Below are 19674 nucleotides of genomic sequence, written 5' to 3' on the forward strand. Positions count from 1 at the left end.
CCCCCCCCCCCCTCCCTATATTTCTGAGAAAGATACTTAATGTCCTAGTTTTTATAGGCAAAGGTCTTGTGAGACTGATTTTGTAGATTAATTATCATGTAACTGGAACTCTCATCTGATAATTTCAGGTTGAGCAAATTTCCTTCCCAAGTCAAACTCCAACGGTGGAGGCGCAGTCCAGCCTTCCAAGTGTGATAGGAACATCGACTACAAGAATTGCTCTTCTGAGAGTTCCTTCAAATCCATATGAGGTTTCATGCTTTTATTGCACTAAGTGGTATCAAACTTGTGAATGAAGCATCGCTTTGCATTTGGCTGAATGAGCTTGCTTTTTTGCTGGTAATTTTTGAAAGCTCCATTTTGTTGATTTTTGATGGTAATGACTGGCTTAGGTATTCCCTTTCAGGACCCACCTCCATTAAAAGTCTCTCCCTGGAGTAGGAGAGGTGATCTTCTTCTTGCTATGGGTTCTCCTTTTGGCGTCTTGTCTCCCAGCCACTTTTCGAATAGGTAGTTTTGGTATATTTTCTACCACATATTGGAATTACACCTTTCTGTAATTTATCCATCCTCGGTTGTCAGCATTACAATGTATGATTACTAATTTTTATGCATTAATCGTCTTGAATATCAAAGGACTGATTCTTGTTGCTAGCGGTAAAGATGTTTTAGCTCATCTTAATTATAGTAAGCTTTAGTATCGAGGGTCTGGATCTTTCTGGATTTGAGTTCTGATCATGCTAAGGATTAGTTTCCTCTTTAATTCTTGTCACATCTCCTTGTGAAAGCTCGAATTTGGTCTTTTCTTGTTATACAGCATATCAGTTGGAACCATCGCAAACAGCTACCCACCTAGTTCTCTGAATAAAGCACTGCTGATTGCTGACATCCGTTGTCTCCCAGGTTTGAGCTATTACCTTGCAGTTTAGTTAATTAATCCTTTCATTGTTGGTTGCTTTTATTAGGTACAGTGCTTTATGTTTCAGGAATGGAAGGTAGCCCAGTGTTAGGGGAACATGCAGAGCTTATTGGTGTTCTTTCTCGGCCACTCAGACAAAAGGCTACGGCTGCTGAAATTCAGGTAAACCGTTTAATACTGAGCTCTATATTCTTGCTGAGATCTATCTTCACATATATTGCCTCAATTTGATATTGAAGCATTGGGTGGCAGATGGTGATTCCGTGGGAAGCTATTACATCTGCTTGTGCTAGCTATCTTCAAGAAGAGCGACAAACTGGTAGAAAGATCCATTTTAATAATGGAAACTTAATCAGTGTTAAAAAGGAATCAAGCTCCAATAATATTCAGGACGGACCTATCAATGACACTCAAGAGCATCTCCTAACAGGTTCTGTCCCCCCATCCTTGATTGAGAAGGCAATGACATCCATCTGTCTTATCACTGTTGATGATGGGGCATGGGCTTCAGGAGTTTTGCTCAACAAGCAGGGTCTGCTGCTTACAAATGCTCATCTTCTAGAGCCGTGGAGATTTGGAAAAACATCTGTAAATGGTTATAACACCAAATCTGATGTAGTTTTCTCCACATCTAATCAATCTGAGCATCCAGGGGATGATAAATTTACCATTCACCATAGGAATAAATATTTGCTTCAAAAGGAACTAAAATCTCCACAGTTCCTTGTTAACAATGAGCAAGGTAGCTTTAGAGTTAACTTGGCAAACACCAGCAGTAGGACCATTCGTGTTCGCTTGGATTTTATGGATCCTTGGGTATGGACAAATGCAGAGGTAGTTCATGTATCCAGAGGACCTCTGGATGTCGCACTACTACAACTTCAGCTAGTTCCAGATGAGCTCTGTCCCATTACTGTGGACTTCATGTGTCCGTCCCCTGGATCAAAAGCATACATTCTTGGACATGGGCTATTTGGACCACGATGTGGTAAATATTGCTTACCTAGCTGTGTCTGGATATGTTCTTTTCTAAATAAAATTTTGGGCGTTTACTTTTATTTGGACACATGCATCACGGCAATCTGAATTTTAGAATGTTCTAGAAATTTGTTCATCTTGGATTTCTCTCACCTACCTCTTTTCTCGTGTTCAAAATTTGTTCGATAGTGTCGTTATAAATCAATTGCAGGATTGGGTCATGTATATCAGTTTCATTTTTTTGTTACTGCTGGGATGCATGATGTTTCTTCTTCTCGAAGTGATGATCAAATGATAATTGATAAGAGTATTTATAAGGTGGTACCGTCTAATTTGGTATGAAGCCTTCACAAAGGGAACTTGAGGCATCCTTTAATGGAGAAATACAGGGATTCTGGGATTGTTTATTGATACTGATTTTAATTTGTAGTCCATGTTAGTGGTCAATGAAGGTGAGTTGAAAACAATTGAAAACCATTAGCTCTCAGGTTCAATTCCCTACTAGCCACTAGGTGATTTCATTCCATCTGTCCAAGCCTTGATGGAAAGAGTTACCCAGTACCTATGCTGTTGGGAGGTAGTAGGTATCCGTGGAATTAGGCAAGGTGCACACAAGCTTCCTGGACACCACGGTTATCAAAAAACAAGTTGGACATGCTAGATTAAGAATAGGACGGCTGTTTTGGGGCTCAAACAGGGCTAGTAGAATAAGGAGACTGGTAGAAGAAATTAAAAGGCGTTCCCTTTCTTGGCTATTAAAAGCCACACCAACTTAGAACTTCATCCAGAGTTAAAGCAAGTAAAATTTGATGAGCTTTCAAAAATGGAATTTTGAAGTTGGATGTTTCTTCTTAACTCACTTACTTCAGTCAAGCTGGTTCAAGCATATTTTACTAGCAGTCAGGGTGTTTGTTGCAAATGCTGCTATTGTTTGTTGAAACTTGTGTGTTCCATCTTTTTTTAAAATAAGGTTAACTTGTTTGCTACATAGACTTTGCTGGACATTATTTTCTGAAATTGATTCTCTGTGTGTGTGATGGAGACATGAGTTGAGCTTAAATGGAATTATGAGGATTCATAAAGTTGACTCCAGTTTATTTAACACCGAGACTTAGTTGTTGTTTGTTTATCTATCTTTGTGCACCCAACAGTACTAAATCATGTTGCTAGGCCCTTTGATATCGTGGAGGTTAAATTATTTTTCTTGTAAATAATTTTGTTAGGCACTTTCATTTTGAGCATGATGATATACCGTATATGCCATATGTTCCATGCCTACATTATTCTTTCTTTCTTTTCTTTTTTTCTTTTGTAATTTTTCTTTCTTTTATCTATCATACAGACTTCCTTCCATCTGCCTGTGTGGGTGCAATAGCTAAAGTGGTTGAAGCAAAGAGGCCTTTGCTTGATCAATCATGTTTAGGAGGAAATTTTCCGGCAATGCTTGAAACAACAGCTGCTGTACACCCTGGTGGTAGTGGTGGGGCTGTTGTTAATTCAGAAGGACACATGATTGCCCTTGTAACAAGGTAACTGACCTTTGGATGACTACTGGGATGCTTATAAATTGTGGATATTTTCTTTCCAGCTTATGCATGTTTAAGTTGTAATTGTCCTTGAAGTTCAATATAATGATATTATGGTTCATTGAATTCTGGAGCACTTTGAAAAGTCCTTGAAGAAAAATATTCTTGTTTGATTGTATGTTAATCTTACTTGCGAAAAAATGTGTGCTAATTGTGTGCAAATATGCTTTGCATACAGGAAAATAATATGGTGTCTAATTTAAATGGTCTAATATTGGAAGATTATTTCGTCCTCTCATTTATGTTCACATGTCACGGCCTTTCAATAGTTCTCACCATCCATTGAAATATTTCACGTTAAACTGTGTCTTCATAGTCTTAATTTTTTGATGCAGTAATGCTAGACATGGTGGAGGGACAGTCATTCCACATTTGAACTTCAGCATTCCATGTGCAGCTTTAAAGCCCATCTTCAAGTTTGCTGAAGGTACTTTATTCGACTGTTTCTAATACTTCCTTTCTTAGATAATAATGGACATAGCTCTTCCCAGTGTGAAGAACTAAAGCAGCGACCTTGATCCGTAATGCCCTTAATAAGTTTTGCAACTGAATATCGAGATATCTATTTGTTTCTGATAGCTTGGTAGGCACAATACCAATGTCTGATGGTTTCTGTTTTTTTTTTTGGGCAGACATGCAGGATCTGTTACCCTTAGAATGTCTTGACAAACCAAATGAACAGCTTTCTTCTGTGTGGGCATTAACTCCACCTTTATCTTCTAAGCAAAGTCCCTCTCTGCTTCATCTACCAATGCTTCCTCGAGGAGATAGTAACGATGATGCCAAGGGTTCTAAGTTTGCAAAGTTTATAGCTGACCAGGAGGCCATGCTAAAGAATGCAACTCAACTTGGCAAGGTTGAACGTCTTCCAAATAAACTTGTTCAAAGTAAGTTATGACAGTGTCCCATTAGTCTCCCAAACAAGTCAGACATAGCGACAAGGCGTGACAATGTTGATGCCTCAACGACCATGACAACAAAGATTCACCAAAGACTGGAGCCACATGTATATCAGAGAAGCATGATCCAAAATTGGGATTGTACCATGATTATTTGTTGTTACAAATGTTGGTTGCCTGAATGTGGAACCAGGGGTTAAGAGGTAAAGACATGAGCTTGTGATGAATAATTGAAACAGATTGTAGCCAGACTTGTATAATAAACATCTACTGCGCCATGATGTTTGATGATTTATTTATTTTATTTTATTTTATTTGTCCAAATTTTGGTGGAGAGGTGTTCTTGCGTTTGGCTATGAGATAGTTTATAATTGCTACACGTTGTTTACCACAAGAGAGAATTTATGCAACTTGGGATATAACCAGTGAAAACATAATTAATTGAGCTAAAGACACAACTTCTGCAAAAAATTATTGAGATTTGAGCATTTCAAATCGTTTTTACTGGAGCATGTCTAATATGTAGGTCCACATGTTCCCTATATTAAAAATATTTTCTTACTTTTAATTGTCCACGCTATAGCACACCAAGAGAATAACAATTTCCCCCCTTGTTGTATTACCTTCAATATTAACTACTCATTTCAAATTTTTCAAGTCCATTAACACTATGCATGAATTGATATGAGTAGCATGATAACTACTTTATTTATTACTCTTTTTTGTTTACTTTTACTCGTTATTTTTGACATTTTAGTTTTTTTCTATTTAACCTCAACTTTAATTGATTATTTTTCAAATTAATTTTTAAAATTTAAGATTATACATCAACTAATATGAGTATTCTGATTAAATATTTATATTAATTATTATTTTTTAAGAGCGTGTTCAAAATAGACAAGTAATAAATGAAATATATGTAAATACAGTGCAAAATTTGAGAATATGATAAGTGATGTTTTTATGTTATCATTTTGTATTAAAATAAATAATGTTTCACACCATCAACAACACATTAATTATTTCTTTCAATTTTATCCATATTTAAATAACAAATTTTTAACTAACCAATAACTGACATCTTTTTAAAGATATTTATTTATAAAAAAATATTTTATTTTTAAAGAGTGTAAATAAATGAAATCTTATGATTTGGGCGACGCACGCGCCGGCATTACGTCATACACAGTGCATCAACGCAACTCTTCGTCCCACAAAATATTGGAGCTTAAACCCCAGCAGAAAGTATTAAACAGTCTCCTGATAAATACCTCCGATGTTAGCTGCTGCTCAGGGAGAATTAACAATTGATTTGGAGCAGCAAGAAGAATAAGAGATGGAGGCAAGTTCCGGTTATAAGGACTATGTAGCAGGCCTCATGGCCGGAGTTGCCACTGTTATCACCGGTCACCCTTTTGATACCGTGAAGGTGCATTTCTATTTTCAATTTGCCATCTTCTTTTTAACGTTGCTCGTTCATTGCATTTGGGATAAGGTTTTCCTAAATTCAGGAAGATCCACTTCTCAGTTCTCAATGCTACTTCGACGGAATATATAGTTTCTCTTTTCTAATTAAAATCTGTTTTCGTCCACTCGTTGCAACCATCCTTGATACTGAATATGCTTAAATAAGTGCACGTATAAACTTCTAATTCTGTTTTACTCATTTAAAAGATATACCGGAGATTGTGCCATATCATATAGGTTATGCTTGATCAGTTGTTAGGGGTTGCAGTTCTGTGTGTGTCCCTATTGAGATGAAGTTTAGCGAATTTAACAGCTTTGAATAACTATGAGTTTTGAAATATTTTAGCATGTATTTGTCAGGTGAAGCTTCAGAAGTACAACACTGAAGCAGGCGCAGTGAAGTACAAGAATGGTTTGCATTGTGCGACTAGAATATTACAAACAGAAGGAGTATTACTCTTTAACTTTTTCCAGATCTCTGTCTACCATTATCTATCCTGTTTGTTCAAATGTTGTTTAGCTAGGAAGTTCGGATCTGTTTACTTGGATGTTTTGGTTGTAGAACATGACACTCAAAATTATATGTCGAATTTTTCAGTTGTTTGCAATCCAGTACTTATTGTTGGATAATCCTTTTTTTCCTCTCAAAAGTAACATGCTGCTTGTATATATTTATAATGCCTGGGAGATGCACATTTGTATGTGACGTACATAGACACATGTTTATATCACAACAACATTCTGGTTAACCAACTTGTATGAAGAAAACTGATATGAGGAAACAGCTTGTTTGTTGGCATCCCCAGAGTCCTGGTGTGCTGATCTAGGTTTGATCTGACAGGTTAAAGGGCTTTATCGAGGCGCTACATCTTCCTTCATTGGCATGGCCTTTGAAAGCTCACTTTCTTTTGGCATTTATTCACAAACAAAACGGTTTCTTCAGGTTTGTTATGTGTTAATACATATTCTGCTTATAATCATTTAATTGCACTTTAATATGTTGCTTGTACAACCGATAAACTAGTAACTGCTGTTTAGATGCTTTTGCAACTACATGATGCAGGTAACTACTATTTTATGAACATCTCTTTTTTTGCTTTTAAAGGGAGAAATAGATGGTGGTAAGCCCCAGCCTCATGCAATAGTTCCTTCAGCAGCCTTTGGTGGATCTATTATCAGCTTCATACTATGCCCATCAGAACTGGTGAAGGTAAGGGATGCTAGAGTTCTTAACTTCCTGCTTTACTTGGAATACCATCTTTGTAATGTTGTTTTCCAGTGTAGGATGCAAGTTCAGGGCACTGATTTTATGGTACCGAAGTCCACTAGATTTAGCGGGCCCCTTGAGTGTGCCCTTAAAACAGTTCAAGAAGAAGGGGTGAGAAATTTCTTCGTCTACGCTTCCATTTAGGCTTAAGCTGTGCCTTCAAACTGACAATGAATCTCTCCAGCTTACCGGCATGTTTCGAGGAGGCCTCGCAACCTTACTGAGAGAATCTGTGGGCAATGCTGTCTTCTTTAGTACCTATGAATATACACGATATTTCATGCATCTACAGCTGAAAGGTGCTTCATCTGAGTCGAGCCAATTGATTGATGTTGGAGTTGGAATAATGAGTGGTGGTCTTGGTGGTATAGCAGTGAGTATTAGTGGTTGGAGTTAATTCCTTTTGGGTTCTGCTTACTTATTCTTTGATTAAGATACTGTTTGTACTCTCAATTTGGAAGTAACATACGTAATTACATTCGTTCTTCTGATTTTGCTTCAGTTCTGGTCTGCTGTTCTGCCATTGGATGTAGCAAAGACGATAATTCAAACTACCCCAGAGAAAAACCATTCGAGAAATCCCTTCTCGGTTCTAAATTTGGTATTTATCATAATCTCACTTTGAAATTTGAAATACTAGAAAGTGCATGATTCAGTTAATTTTGGTAGATTTACAGGAGATCTGGACTTAGAGGATGCTATACAGGATTAGGTCCTACACTGGTAAGAGCTTTTCCTGCTAATGCAGCGGCTATTGTCGCATGGGAACTGTCTGCCAAGTTGTTGGGGATCAGGCGTGACCAATAATTTTTTTTGATGCTGCTGATTTCTTCTGCTTGCTGCTGGTTTAAAGCTTTAGTGTGCTTTTGACAAGGTTATCACATGATTTTTTTGTCATGACATTGCTGTATTACTAACAGTCTGTCATCTGTTTTATTTTATCAGTCTTTTAGTTACATTATCATCTGCAGTTCTGAGATTTATGGTTCTGTCTTTGGTGTTCCTCTATTCATAGATTAGTTTCTTAGCTAGGATTTGTGTGGTTATCATTGTTCAAACATAAATTGGTGATATATTCAAGATTTCATTGAGATGATTAGCTGCCAGATATTATTGAAGTTTCCTATGGTTAGAGAATTAATATCGAAGGAACTAACTGATAGCCTTTTGCATAAGCGGGACTACTTGATGATAGACACCTGTCTAGAACAGTTTTATCGTGGTTATAAAAAAAGAAAAAAAAAGAGCAGTTATGCCTTGCACATTTTCAGTTATGAAAGATGGCATTACTAATATGAAATTCTCCCTCATTACATTTGCCATTTCTAAAAAAATGTAATTCTCCTTCTCATTGCATGCTTCATGAATTGGTGTATTATGCATATTCTGTGGCTGTCAAATGTAATTCAAACTAGCATTTAGCAACTTTGTTGGTCATCGTCAGCCTTCCTTCTGCAAGGAAAGATCTGATATCTGGAGCTTGGTTCATGTTTCCTCTAATAATGATCTTCCGCTGCATAAATATCTTAAGAAATGATTGAGTTGTTAAATCTTCTAGGCTTTTAAATCTAGAAGATTTAACTCCTTTCCTCAAGATTTTGCAGTCTGAATTTGAAAATACAGTAATATTAGACAATCTTGCGCCAGTGAGCAGCAGCAAAGAGAAGTAAATATTTTATACTTCAGATATAAAGTTAACGTTTAGGCACTGAGTGGAGACCAACATTACAAGACTCTGCAGTAACTCTTTTAGTCATAATACATAAACATATCATTAACTTGACGTCATTTGAAAACTATGACCCTAACTTTAGATGTGCACAAGTAGATACTTAAACTTGTATAAAATTGAACAAATTGACATATTCATCCTACATGGCAGCCTACATGAAAATTTTGTGTCCTACATGGTGTTCGATGTGTATCATGCCATGTAGGACAAGTGTGTCTACTTGTTAAATTTTATACAAGTTTAAGTGCCTACTTGTGCATATCCAAAGTTAAGGGTCATAGTTGTCGACTGACGCCAAGTTAAGGGTCATATTATGTATTATGTCATTCTTTTATGTAGGGCAACTTATTTTGCTCTTGAAGAACTTGGCCCTGTGAGGTTTCAGCATATTTTTGGCACCTTCAGGTATATCATTCGGTAGATGTTAGTATAGCATGTGATACAAAGTCTATGCAGGATTGGTACTTCAACACACTGTCTTTTGGGCCTAACACAAGTCATTTTAGGGGCTAAATATTAATAAGGGGAAGAACTCCAAAAGATGTCAACATAGTTTTGAAGATATTTGGTACATGCTTTGTCCTATAAGTTTCTCTGTTTTTCCATTGATGGTCAATTTGAAGTTTGATTGTTGCTGTTTTAAAAGAAATCGTGATCATTTGGCGTTTGTGTCTTATTGTTTAAGTTCCACTTACCTTTGTTTGGTATGTTAGCGGTCTCATTTATATTTGATGATGTACGATAAATAAAATTGTAAACCGTAATACTTTTAGGGCTTGTTTGGTCGGGAAACAAGTTATCCCAGGATTCATATCCCACCTTTAATGTGGGATAAAAATAACACTACAATCCCGGGATAACTAATCAGTGGATAAGTTATCCTGCAAATTTATCCCAACCAAACATGGGAATGACGGATAAACTCATCTGAAAATTAATCCCAAGATTAGTTATCCCTAAACCCTCATGCCAAATGAGCCCTTGCGCTTTTAGCTTAAAACCTCTTGGATCATACATTGATCTCAATCAAACACATTTTTGCCAACTCAAACATGCCTGAGATAGGTCAAACTCTGAAAGATGCCTCAATTTAACAGGGCGTGCATACTTATTTATCTCATAGAAATTATGTTTACAACACCCATTGAGAGTTGTTCTGTTCCCATAAGCCAAGAAGCATCTCAAAACATAGAACCTAACTTCTGGAAATACATGGCCCAAAGGCTTTGGTCTAGTGGTCAGAGCACAAGTTGTGATGTGTGTAGGCGCACGTCACGAGTTCGAACCCTGTCACAGACAAAACCTGCAATTTAAATGGAGAGAAGTACAGGGCGGACCCATTATTCACCAAGTTTGGATTGTGCGCCACTTCCCCTCGGGAATTTCGTGGTTATCAAAACAAAAAAAGAAGTTATGGAAGTGCAGGAATTATAACAACAAGAGAAAAATAATAATAAAAACCTCATAAAGTGAGTTGGAATGTCAACATGGATATACATTCATACTACAATTATTTCATTTTTCGAATACTAGCAGACAGTGCCAACGGCTTATTCTTTTTGTCCGTCCCTTTACACAAGGGAAATGAAAGTACTATTAGCTAGATACTTGAAGGTCACAAATAACAACTTGCTTAGAAATCCGGGAATTGACAGAAGATAGAGAGCATGCTTAACCCACATCTTGTTTATGTTGCTTCAGAAAGTAGGTTATTTGGCTGCCATTGATGCTGATGCTTCTTCAGCCCAAATTTTCTCCATGAGAGTCATATGTAATTTTACGGCGGCGCTCATTGTGACCTGCCAAACGCCTTCGGCAACTCCTCTTAGCATCATCAAACTCTGCTAACAGATGAAATCTGCACCTCATCATGCGAACAATTGAAATTTCACATTAAAAGCTCTGTTTTGCCCCTGCTCATTAGAAAATGATATACTCCTATACTTGGGAATCTGAAAGCAGCTGATTAGAAAATACATGAGATGGCTGTGGATGTGGCAGCAGCTACAGTTTCTTGGCTGATTAGATACACTACATATTTTCATAGGAAGTAGAATCTTATTTAGACTGTCAGATGGATGAATTTGGAACAAAAAATTGTCTGAAGGATTATCTCTGTTTGCATGTGCAAAAGTTAATTCTTTCCCTTACCAGTATTTGTCTCTCCCTTCAAAGAAAACAAAAGAATCTTTTGTATACAATTTCAGTTGGAGTAAAGCTTACCTTCTACTACCTAAAGAAGGGACGATCAAGAAGCCCTATCGCAACCATACAGACTATTCTCCATGTTAGCAATATTTATTCACATTTTTTTGTTCAACTTGAAGAAACCCATGGGACAGTGAGATTAATTCTAAGAAGAAGTCATCATCATTGCTTGATTTGGCTTTTGTTCCATAACAAGGAAACCTAGAGGTTATCAACTATCTCTTAATTGGATGTAGCCATAATCTTAATAACCACATTTCAAAGTTAATAGTCTAGAAATGTCAATGGATTAATTAAAAGATCCAGTAGTGTCTTGGATTCATTTGTTATATCACGATTTAAAAGACTCAGTTTTGCTTTTTCACAGTTTATGATTAAATAAATGATATGCATATATCGTATGAAATTGATTGTTGCTGTTGTACTTTCGTGTCTCCATGTGTTAGTTCTTGCCTATGTTATTGGTATTGGTTCTTGATATTAGGATTCCCATGTTGCACAAAATGAATCAACACTCAAGCTTAAATTACCTTCTTCTTTGTTTATTGGCTAATTGATGTTTTGATTAATGTTCCTCATGACTTTAATCTAAGAGAAACTGTTTGATGAGTGCACATAATTGGTTTCCAAGATATTTCCACTATACAACTCGGAAGGCACGGATAAAATAAGAACTGTTCATCAGAAATTAGGGGTTACTTACCTGCTACATTGCTGACAGAATCGCTTCTGGAGTCCACTAATAAGTACTATTGGAGACTTTGAATGGAACTCACACACCTTGTGGCGGCGATGGTATGGCTTGGCATCTGCCATATCTGCAGTGCACTGATCGACCTGGCAAGAAGGATGTGCCGACCCTTCACCAACTAGCTTCCTACCAGAGAGAGTCAATACCCTTTTTCTTTTGCTATCCTCTTCAACACTTCCATGTTCATCCTCTTCCTTTTCAGCTTCAGTAATGCTTCTCTTCCCTTCCCATTTGTTAGTTTCCATCCCTGTGAGGAGAAACTATTGGGCCAAAATAGAGTGAGGAAGCCAGATAAAAGAGTATGAAACTTGAACTACGGTAAAAAAAAGAAAGGTAAGTACGTGTGAGGACCACCAGTTCCATACTTTTCCTCCTAGGTGAAGTCTAGTAAGTGACTAAGTGGAGATGCTTTGGTGTTAAGATGAACTAAAGATTCTGATTGGTGTTCCGTACAGAAGTGGGCCAGGAAAGGTGGAATTATATTGAAAGTTGAAACTACTACTGGCCTCAACTTTTAACATGAACTTGCTTTAATGTAAAGAGAAATGTGACCATTCCTTAACATAGTACATGAGACGTGAAGAGCATTTATGATGACTTTGCTAAAGTTCTTTTCAAGGTCTACTATTGAATTTACTCCTAGGTAGTTACCCCACTAACTTTTTGTCAAGGTTTTTTTGGGCAGTCAGTTAGCCTCTCAGCGTTCAGTATTCACTGTTTTATGATGTGGAGAAGCTGATACAACATCCAATTTAGTGCTTGCTGGTTGGTGGTCACAAGATACTTTTACCAATTAGCCGAGGAGTTGTGTCAACCATAGACCAAAGCCAGTGGTTTTTAGTGAATTGCTCACTCTTTTCCTCTAGCTTTGGAGGGATCAAAAGAGTTGGTGTCAAACAGTGGCACGTTTACTCTTTTTCACTTGCGATAAGGGTATGCATTGTAATTGGTTGAAGTTACTTCGTTTTCTGAAATTTTCGAGTTTAATACCCGTAATAGCCATCTAACATAGTTTATGGTAGTTCTTTATGTAGTAGATTCTGAAGGGAGTCAACTAAACTATAATGTGCACTATTATAATACTGCAAGTTGGTCTCTCAGTTGTCCGTGTCGGTCCAGTAAAGTGCTTGTTACACTTCTTGAGTGCTCATTGTTGCACTGGTTCTCCAATCTCCATTATCACTAGATGTCTAATTCATCTACCTAAATCCATCATTATCTTAGTTAACCAAAAAGGAAAAAAAACATCATTATCTTGCACAGTTACATTACTCAAAATGAATTAACAAATGACTGCAGTAACCCCTACTTGGTAGTCCTTTTCAAGCAAGGAGAGTCTTGTACTCTAAACATAGTGTATTATGTTTTATTTATTGGAAGTGAACGGTATAGAATTGCATGGTTCAGTGAATCAATAAATTAGTCGTGTATGATTTTGCCGTCTAATTTTTGTGATATGGACTTTGTTAAATGGTTTTATATCATATTTGCCTTTTTTCTTCTTCTTGAGGTGGATATACTTTTGTCTTAATAATTGTGGGCACCTAGCTTTTTAGTGTCATAGCTATAGGCCCTAGGTATTAAATTGATAGTGCACTAATACAAAGACAACTCTGTAGCTATTAACCATATGAATGAAATTCCAAATTAAATTATATATCGGTAATTCATAAGTGTGTATTATTGTTTTATAGCTTAATGGTTCCCCAAAATGACCTTATTTGTATATTCCTCATTACTGCTCCCTCTCTCGCCTCGATCAGTTTTTTTCTTTCATATCAGAAATTTTCCTATCGAGATAGGCAAGTAGAGGGAGAACTAGACGTATCTTACTAGGCAAAGACAGGTTAGAATGAATAACTTGTGTGTAGGCAGGATCGATGGGACAGAAGTATTCCAACTATATATTCCCTTGTTGTCGAAGGAGTGACAATTGACAATGAAGCGTGACGAGAACTTTCTAGGGAGGACGTGGTGAGAAAGAATAGGCAAACTCTTCAATTTTTCTTTGACACTTGAAAATGGAATGTACTTTATTAGCCGGTTATGGATAACTAATAGTGAAGGGAGGCTAACAAACTGACTGACAAATGACAAAGGGACTCCATAATTGGAAGAAAACAAAACAAGATTAGGACATGGGCTGAAAAAGAAGTGAGGTTATTAGTTATGAGTATAACTAATCATCATTGATAAAGAAGTAATCTTTTTGAAGGGCATAATACATAATAAGTCCCTTAATTTGTCAGGATATTCTGGTTAGATACTTCAATTAAGTCTTGTTTTAATTGAACACCTAAATTTCTAATAAAGTGTTCCAAGTAGTCACATTAAATTTTAAATTATGAATAAACTTTTGCACGTATTTTTATTCGTTTATTGCATAATTAAGTTAACCACATAAATATGTCATCTCATAATAATATGTATCAACCTCAAGAAGAAAATATTTAAAGTTTTATGTCTTATTGAGGTAAATGTGTGTGATTAAAGAAAATATGTGGTTAACTTAACAATCAGTACAGGAATAACAACGAACCGGAAGTGTCAGATTAAAACACTTCATCAATTGAAACAACGGGTAATTCGAGTTTTTAAACAAAAGTATTCTGATAATTTTAAGGAGTTCATCTTGCATTATACCTTTTAAATCACGTAATATAAGCTAGGCAGAGGTGGAACTTCCTGAAATTTCCTGTTTAGAGCCTCTAGTTCTAGTTTTCTTATTTTATATTCTAATTATGTCTGTACTAATTAACACGATACAAGATGAGGTAACATAATAAATGATAGCTGTTGAAATAACTTGTTCCTTATTACTGTTATTTCTTGTAAGTGTCATTTGTGATGTAGCTAACAAATTAGTTACAATTTGTTATGAGGTCAGTTAAAATGGAACTTTCTAGAAGTAGGTTAGCTGGACCTATAAAAGTACTAGCCATCAATTGTAATTAAAAAAAAAAGATAATTCAATTTAGATTCAATGAAATAGTGATCCTCTTTTTCTCTTCCAATATCACTGTAGCAGCTTAGAAAATTCATCAATGGTGAACTTATTCACCATAAATTCTACATACAGAACTACAAATTAACATGGTATCAGAGCGGCGATCTCATCTTCAGCTGAGCTTAGGAATTTGAGTTAATCGCAATCAATTAGTTTAGTAATGACAGTTAACAATCTGCTGCAGAAATGGAAGTTCCAGCTGCAACAAAAATTGTTCATCATCATCCTCTTTATCTTCAAGCTTCTGATTCTCCAGGCTTAGTAATAATTCTGATCAAACTCACAGGACCAGAGAACTACTCTCTGTGGAGCAGATCGATGAAACTAGCACTGCGAGGCAAAGGAAAACTTGGATTTGTGGATGGAAACTGCACAAAGAGTAAGTTTAAAGGAGAACCAGAAGAGTTATGGGAAAAATGTAAAGCAATTGTGTTATCATGGACAGGAAGTACTGTTACAGCTGATTTGATGCCAATCATAGTTTATGCTTCAAATGCGGAGAAGGTATGGGATGAATTCAAGGAGCGTTTTGATAGATCGAATTTGACGAGGATTTATTATTTGTGGGCAGAAATTGCTAATTTGAAACAAGGAACAGACTCTGTGACAAGCTATTATTCTAAAATGAATGATCTATGGAACGAGCTTGATGTAATGGTTCCACTGCCTGCTTGTGATTGTGAAGAATCCAATGCTTATATAAACCATTTGAAGTCACAACGATTGTTACAGTTCCTTATGGGTCTTAATGAGAGTTATAGCAATTTGAGAAGTCACATTTTATCTCGCAATGCTAGTGTAAATGTGAACGAAGCTTATGCTACCATGGCTCAAGAGGAAACCCAAAGATCATTAGAAGTGGTTGATGCTCAGAAGGATCCTTTGACTATGATGACAGGAAGGCCACAAGGTTACAGATCTAGAAAACCTGGAGGTTCTGGAGGGTCTGGTGGAACTGGAAGAGGCTATGGAGGTTCTGGAAGAGCTGGAATACCTTGTATACATTGTGGATACAAAGGTCATCTAAAGGAGAATTGTTACAGGGTAGTTTGCTATCCTTCTGACTTCGTAAGTAGGAGAAAAGCTTCCCCACAAAATGCACAAACACAGTCTAGTCAGGGCAAACCTACAGTCAACACTAGCACCAATACAAATTCAGAAGTTCCACAAAGAACTGGTCCAGATGCTTCCTCTTCCAGTTTAGGATCAGGTTACTTTCTCACTGAACAACAATATCAGGAATTGCTTGGGAAGAAGGATCACACGACCTCCACTAGTGAATGTGTGTCTAACATGGCAGGCATACATTCTTCATTGTCAAATGTTTTTGCATATGAATGGATTGTTGATTCTGGAGCCTCTCATCATACTACACCTTGTAATGATTTGTTGTTTGACATTAAGAAACTCGACAACCATCTTAGTGACAAAGTTCAGGTGCCTACTGGTGGGAGATGTCAAATCACAAGTGCAGGGAATGCTACTATTTTTGGAACATCAAAGATACAGAATGTTATACCTGTTCCTAATTTCAAATTTAACCTACTCTCAGTGTCTAAAATAACCAAGGACTTGTCATGTGTTGTTCTATTCTTTCCTGATTTTTGTGTATTTCAGGGACTCTACAATGCAAGGTCTTGGGGATTGATAGAGAAAAGGATGGGTTATACCTCTTAAAGGAACAGTTCACTCCTACTACAAATACTGTCAGTTGTCAAACATCAAGCAGAAGGTGTTCTTTGGCATCTCAGATTGGGATATCCTTTCTCAACTGTGATGCATCACATTCCTTCTATTTTCAAATATGTTAGCAATAATATACAAGATAAATGTCATATTTGTCCTCTTGCTAAACATCATAGATCTAGCTTCCCTCCTAGTTCTAGTAAAACACTTGCTTGTTTTGACTTGATTCATGTAGTTTTGTGGAGGCCCTATAGAAAGCCTAAATATGATAATAAATACTACTTTGTCACTATCGTTGATGACTACAACAAATAAACATGGATTTGTCTACTCCATTCTAAACATGAGGTCCATATTGTCTTGAAGAATTTTCTTTGTATGATTAAAACTAAGTTTAGTGTCAATGTGAAGTCCTTAAGGTTTGACAATGGAACTGAATTCTTCAACACTCAATGCATGCAATTATTGGCCTCACATGGCATAATTCACCAAAGCAGTTGTCCTTACACTCCTCAATAGAATGGTATTGTGGAGAGAAAACATCGCCACATTTTAGAAAAGGCTAGAGCTCTTAAATTTCAAAGTGGAGTTCCTATCAGTTTTTGGGGTGATTGTGTTAGAACTTCAGTGTACTTGATTAATAAGTTACCTTCTCCAGTTTTGAATGGGAAGACACCCAATGAACTAATGTATGGAAAGATATCTATTCTTGATCACTTAAAGGTATTTGGTTGTTTATGTTATGCTAGCAAATTATCTAGAAGTGACAAGTTTGGTGTAAGGGCAAAGAAGGTTGTTTTGGTTGGCTATTCTGAAACTCAAAAGGGGTACAGATTATATGATTTGGAGGATAAGAGCTTCTTTGTAAATAGTGATGTTGATTTCAGAGAATCTATCTTTCTTTTTAAGATAGATGTAACATCAGATTTGGACATGTTCCATGTAACTCCTATTGATCACTGCCACTCTCCTACTGCTTCCAATCCTTTAGATGTTGACGAGGACACTCAGCCTTTGCCTGACTTAGTTGACAATATGCAAGATGACACCTTGTCAGATTCTATTTTACCTCATAATGGGGTGCAGATGGCTAATCTGGAAGATACAACAGTGCAAGATGTTGTTGATTCAATTTCTACAGTTTCTGCTCCTGCTCGCAGTAGACCAATCAGGGCAACCAGGCCTCCAATATGGCTTAGTGACTATGTTACTGCTGTTACGCCTAAAGGGTCATGCTCATATCCAATTTCTCAACATGTTTCTTATGATCATTTGTCTTCCACTTATCAGATGTATTTGGCAAATGTGTCTATTCTCACCGAACCAACCTCTTTCAAAATAGCTTCTTAAGATCTTAGATGGGTTCATAATGCAACAGGAGATAGATGTTTTAGAAGCTAATCATACTTGGGAGTTGATTACTTTACGTGCTGGTCAGAAAACTATAGGTGCTAAATGGGTATATAAGATCAAATATAAAGCTAATGGTGAGGTGGACAAGTTTAAAGCAAGGCTTGTAGCTAAGGGATATACTCAAAGAGAAGGTTTAGACTATCATGAAACTTTTTCTCCAGTAGCAAAGATGGTTTCAGTCAGGACTGTGATCAGTGTTGCTGCATCTAAGGAATGGGATCTTTTTCACATGAATGTGAGTAATGCTTTCCTTCAAGGAGACTTGGATGAAGTTGTCTATATGGATCTCTCTCAGGGTTTCCATAGACATGGGGAGACTAGAGTGTGCAAGCTCTTGAAGTCTTTGTATGGCCTTAAACAGGCTTCAAGACGATGGAAAACTAAACTCACATCAGCCCTCTTGGCTGACAATTACAAACAAAGCTCCTATGATCATTCATTGTTTACCAAGAAGAAAGGAACAAGTATTGTAGTTATTCTTATATATGTAGATGACCTTCTTATTACTGGAAACAATCAAGACCTCATCTATGAGGCAAAACAGTATCTCCACATCAAATTCAAAGTCAAGGACCTAGGACCACTTACTTATTTCCTAGGGATAGAAATAATGAGGTCCAAACATGGAGCCTTACTCAATCAAAGGAAGTATGCATTAGAAGTCATTTCTGATGCTGGTTTGAGTGGAGCCAAACCAGCTTCCACCCCGTTGGAAGCTAATATCAAACTCACAAGTGTAGCCTATGATGATCACCTAGGCAATATGATTGAAGACCCTTTATTGGATGATATTTCAGCTTATCAAAGACTAGTTAGAAAGCTGATCTACCTGACTATAACAAGACCTGATATTTGTTTTTGATGTACAACTGCTAAGTCAGTTCATGCAGCAACCCAAGAAGTCTCATTGGGATGCAGCACTCAGGATAGTTAGATATCTCAAACACTCTCATGGATTAGGTGTTTTTATGAAGAAAGGTTCTGAACTAAAGTTGAGTGCCTATTGTGATTCAGACTGGGCAGCTTGCCCCAACACTAGGAGATCTGTGACAGAGTATGTTATTCAACTTGGAGGCTCGTTGATCTCTTGGAAATAGAAGAAGCAACACACAGTTAGTCGAAGCTCAGCAGAGTCTGAATACAGAAGCATGGCTGCAGTTGTGTTAGAAGTCATTTGGTTGATTGGATTCTTACAAGATATTGGAGTTAATGTTCCTACTCCTATAGAGCTATTCTGTGACAACAAAGTTGCAATACAAATATCTTCGAATCCCACGTTTCATGAACGTACAAAGCATATTGAGATTGACTGCCATTTTGTGAGGGAAAGGTTTCAGGCAGGGCTGATTAAACCTGCACATTTGTCAACTACTCTGCAATTGGCTGACTTGCTTACCAAAGGTCTTGCTGTAGCACAACATCACTTCCTTTTGTCCAAGCTTGGGGTTCTAGATGTTTTCCACCCTGCAGCTTGAGAGGGGGTGTTGAAATAACCTGTTCCTTATTACTGTTATTTCTTGTAAGTGTCATTTGTGATGTAGCTAACAGAATTAGTTACAATTTGTTATGAGGTCAGTTAAAATGGAACTTTCTAGAAGTAGGTTAGCTGGACCTATAAAAGTACTAGCCATCAATTGTAATTAAAAAAAAAAGATAATTCAATTTAGATTCAATGAAATAGTGATCCTCTTTTTCACTTCCATTATCTCTGTAGCAGCTTAGAAAATTCATCAATGGTGAACTTATTCACCACTACAAATT

General features: G+C 36.8%; 3 protein-coding genes across 9 annotated transcripts in view; 2 read left to right on the forward strand and 1 right to left on the reverse strand.

Moving 5' to 3' along the window:
- LOC107011562 (glyoxysomal processing protease, glyoxysomal) overlaps window positions 1-4718 on the forward strand; it is a 7630-nt gene extending 2912 nt beyond the window's left edge. For both annotated transcript variants that reach the window (XM_015211110.2, XM_015211111.2), the window contains 8 exons: window positions 129-251; window positions 407-510; window positions 818-903; window positions 987-1081; window positions 1172-1907; window positions 3240-3426; window positions 3819-3910; window positions 4116-4718. In XM_015211110.2, coding sequence (XP_015066596.1) covers window positions 129-251; window positions 407-510; window positions 818-903; window positions 987-1081; window positions 1172-1907; window positions 3240-3426; window positions 3819-3910; window positions 4116-4381 — 1689 coding nt within the window. In that variant the 3' untranslated portion in view covers window positions 4382-4718. The remainder of the gene's footprint in view (window positions 1-128; window positions 252-406; window positions 511-817; window positions 904-986; window positions 1082-1171; window positions 1908-3239; window positions 3427-3818; window positions 3911-4115) is intronic.
- Window positions 4719-5519: 801 nt separating this feature from the next.
- LOC107008717 (mitochondrial arginine transporter BAC1) lies at window positions 5520-8234 on the forward strand. Of its 3 annotated transcripts, none has more exons than XM_015207859.2 (8): window positions 5520-5811; window positions 6210-6299; window positions 6691-6792; window positions 6955-7059; window positions 7129-7227; window positions 7301-7489; window positions 7619-7717; window positions 7786-8234. In XM_015207859.2, the coding sequence occupies exons 1-8, from the start codon at window positions 5719-5721 to the stop codon at window positions 7921-7923; spliced, it is 915 nt and encodes a 304-aa protein (XP_015063345.1). In that variant the 5' UTR covers window positions 5520-5718; the 3' UTR covers window positions 7924-8234. The 3 variants fall into 3 exon arrangements, with proteins under 3 accessions (XP_015063345.1, XP_015063346.1, XP_015063344.1); XM_015207860.2 differs by having other exon boundaries at window positions 7794-8234; XM_015207858.2 differs by having other exon boundaries at window positions 6955-7227.
- Window positions 8235-10292: 2058 nt separating this feature from the next.
- Window positions 10293-12731, reverse strand: LOC107008718 (squamosa promoter-binding protein 1). 4 transcript variants are annotated; one of them, XM_027914885.1, is made up of 2 exons: window positions 11760-12731; window positions 10293-11015 (listed from the first exon to the last, which is right to left on the reverse strand). In XM_027914885.1, the coding sequence occupies exons 1-2, from the start codon at window positions 12050-12052 to the stop codon at window positions 10958-10960; spliced, it is 351 nt and encodes a 116-aa protein (XP_027770686.1). In that variant the 5' UTR covers window positions 12053-12731; the 3' UTR covers window positions 10293-10957. The 4 variants fall into 4 exon arrangements, with proteins under 4 accessions (XP_027770686.1, XP_027770685.1, XP_015063349.1 ...); XM_027914884.1 differs by having other exon boundaries at window positions 10293-10810; window positions 11760-12730; XM_015207863.2 differs by having other exon boundaries at window positions 10293-10800; window positions 11760-12727.
- Between the last annotated feature and the right edge of the window lie 6943 nt (window positions 12732-19674).

Source organism: Solanum pennellii, chromosome 2 (assembly GCF_001406875.1).
Source record: "Solanum pennellii chromosome 2, SPENNV200".
Lineage (NCBI taxonomy): Eukaryota > Viridiplantae > Streptophyta > Magnoliopsida > Solanales > Solanaceae > Solanum > Solanum pennellii.

Excerpts from the sequence above, each read along its gene's own strand:
- LOC107008718 (XM_015207861.2), bottom strand. The coding sequence starts at position 12,052 with ATGGAAACTAACAAATGGGAAGGGAAGAGAAGCATTACTGAAGCTGAA. Across the intron at positions 10,707-11,759 it reads TTCTGTCAGCAATGTAGCAG|ATTTCATCTGTTAGCAGAGT; the intron begins GTAAGTAACCCC and ends GATGAGGTGCAG.
- LOC107008717 (XM_015207858.2), top strand. The coding sequence starts at position 5,719 with ATGGAGGCAAGTTCCGGTTATAAGGACTATGTAGCAGGCCTCATGGCC. Across the intron at positions 5,812-6,209 it reads ACCCTTTTGATACCGTGAAG|GTGAAGCTTCAGAAGTACAA; the intron begins GTGCATTTCTAT and ends TGTATTTGTCAG. Across the intron at positions 6,793-6,954 it reads AAACAAAACGGTTTCTTCAG|GGAGAAATAGATGGTGGTAA; the intron begins GTTTGTTATGTG and ends TTGCTTTTAAAG.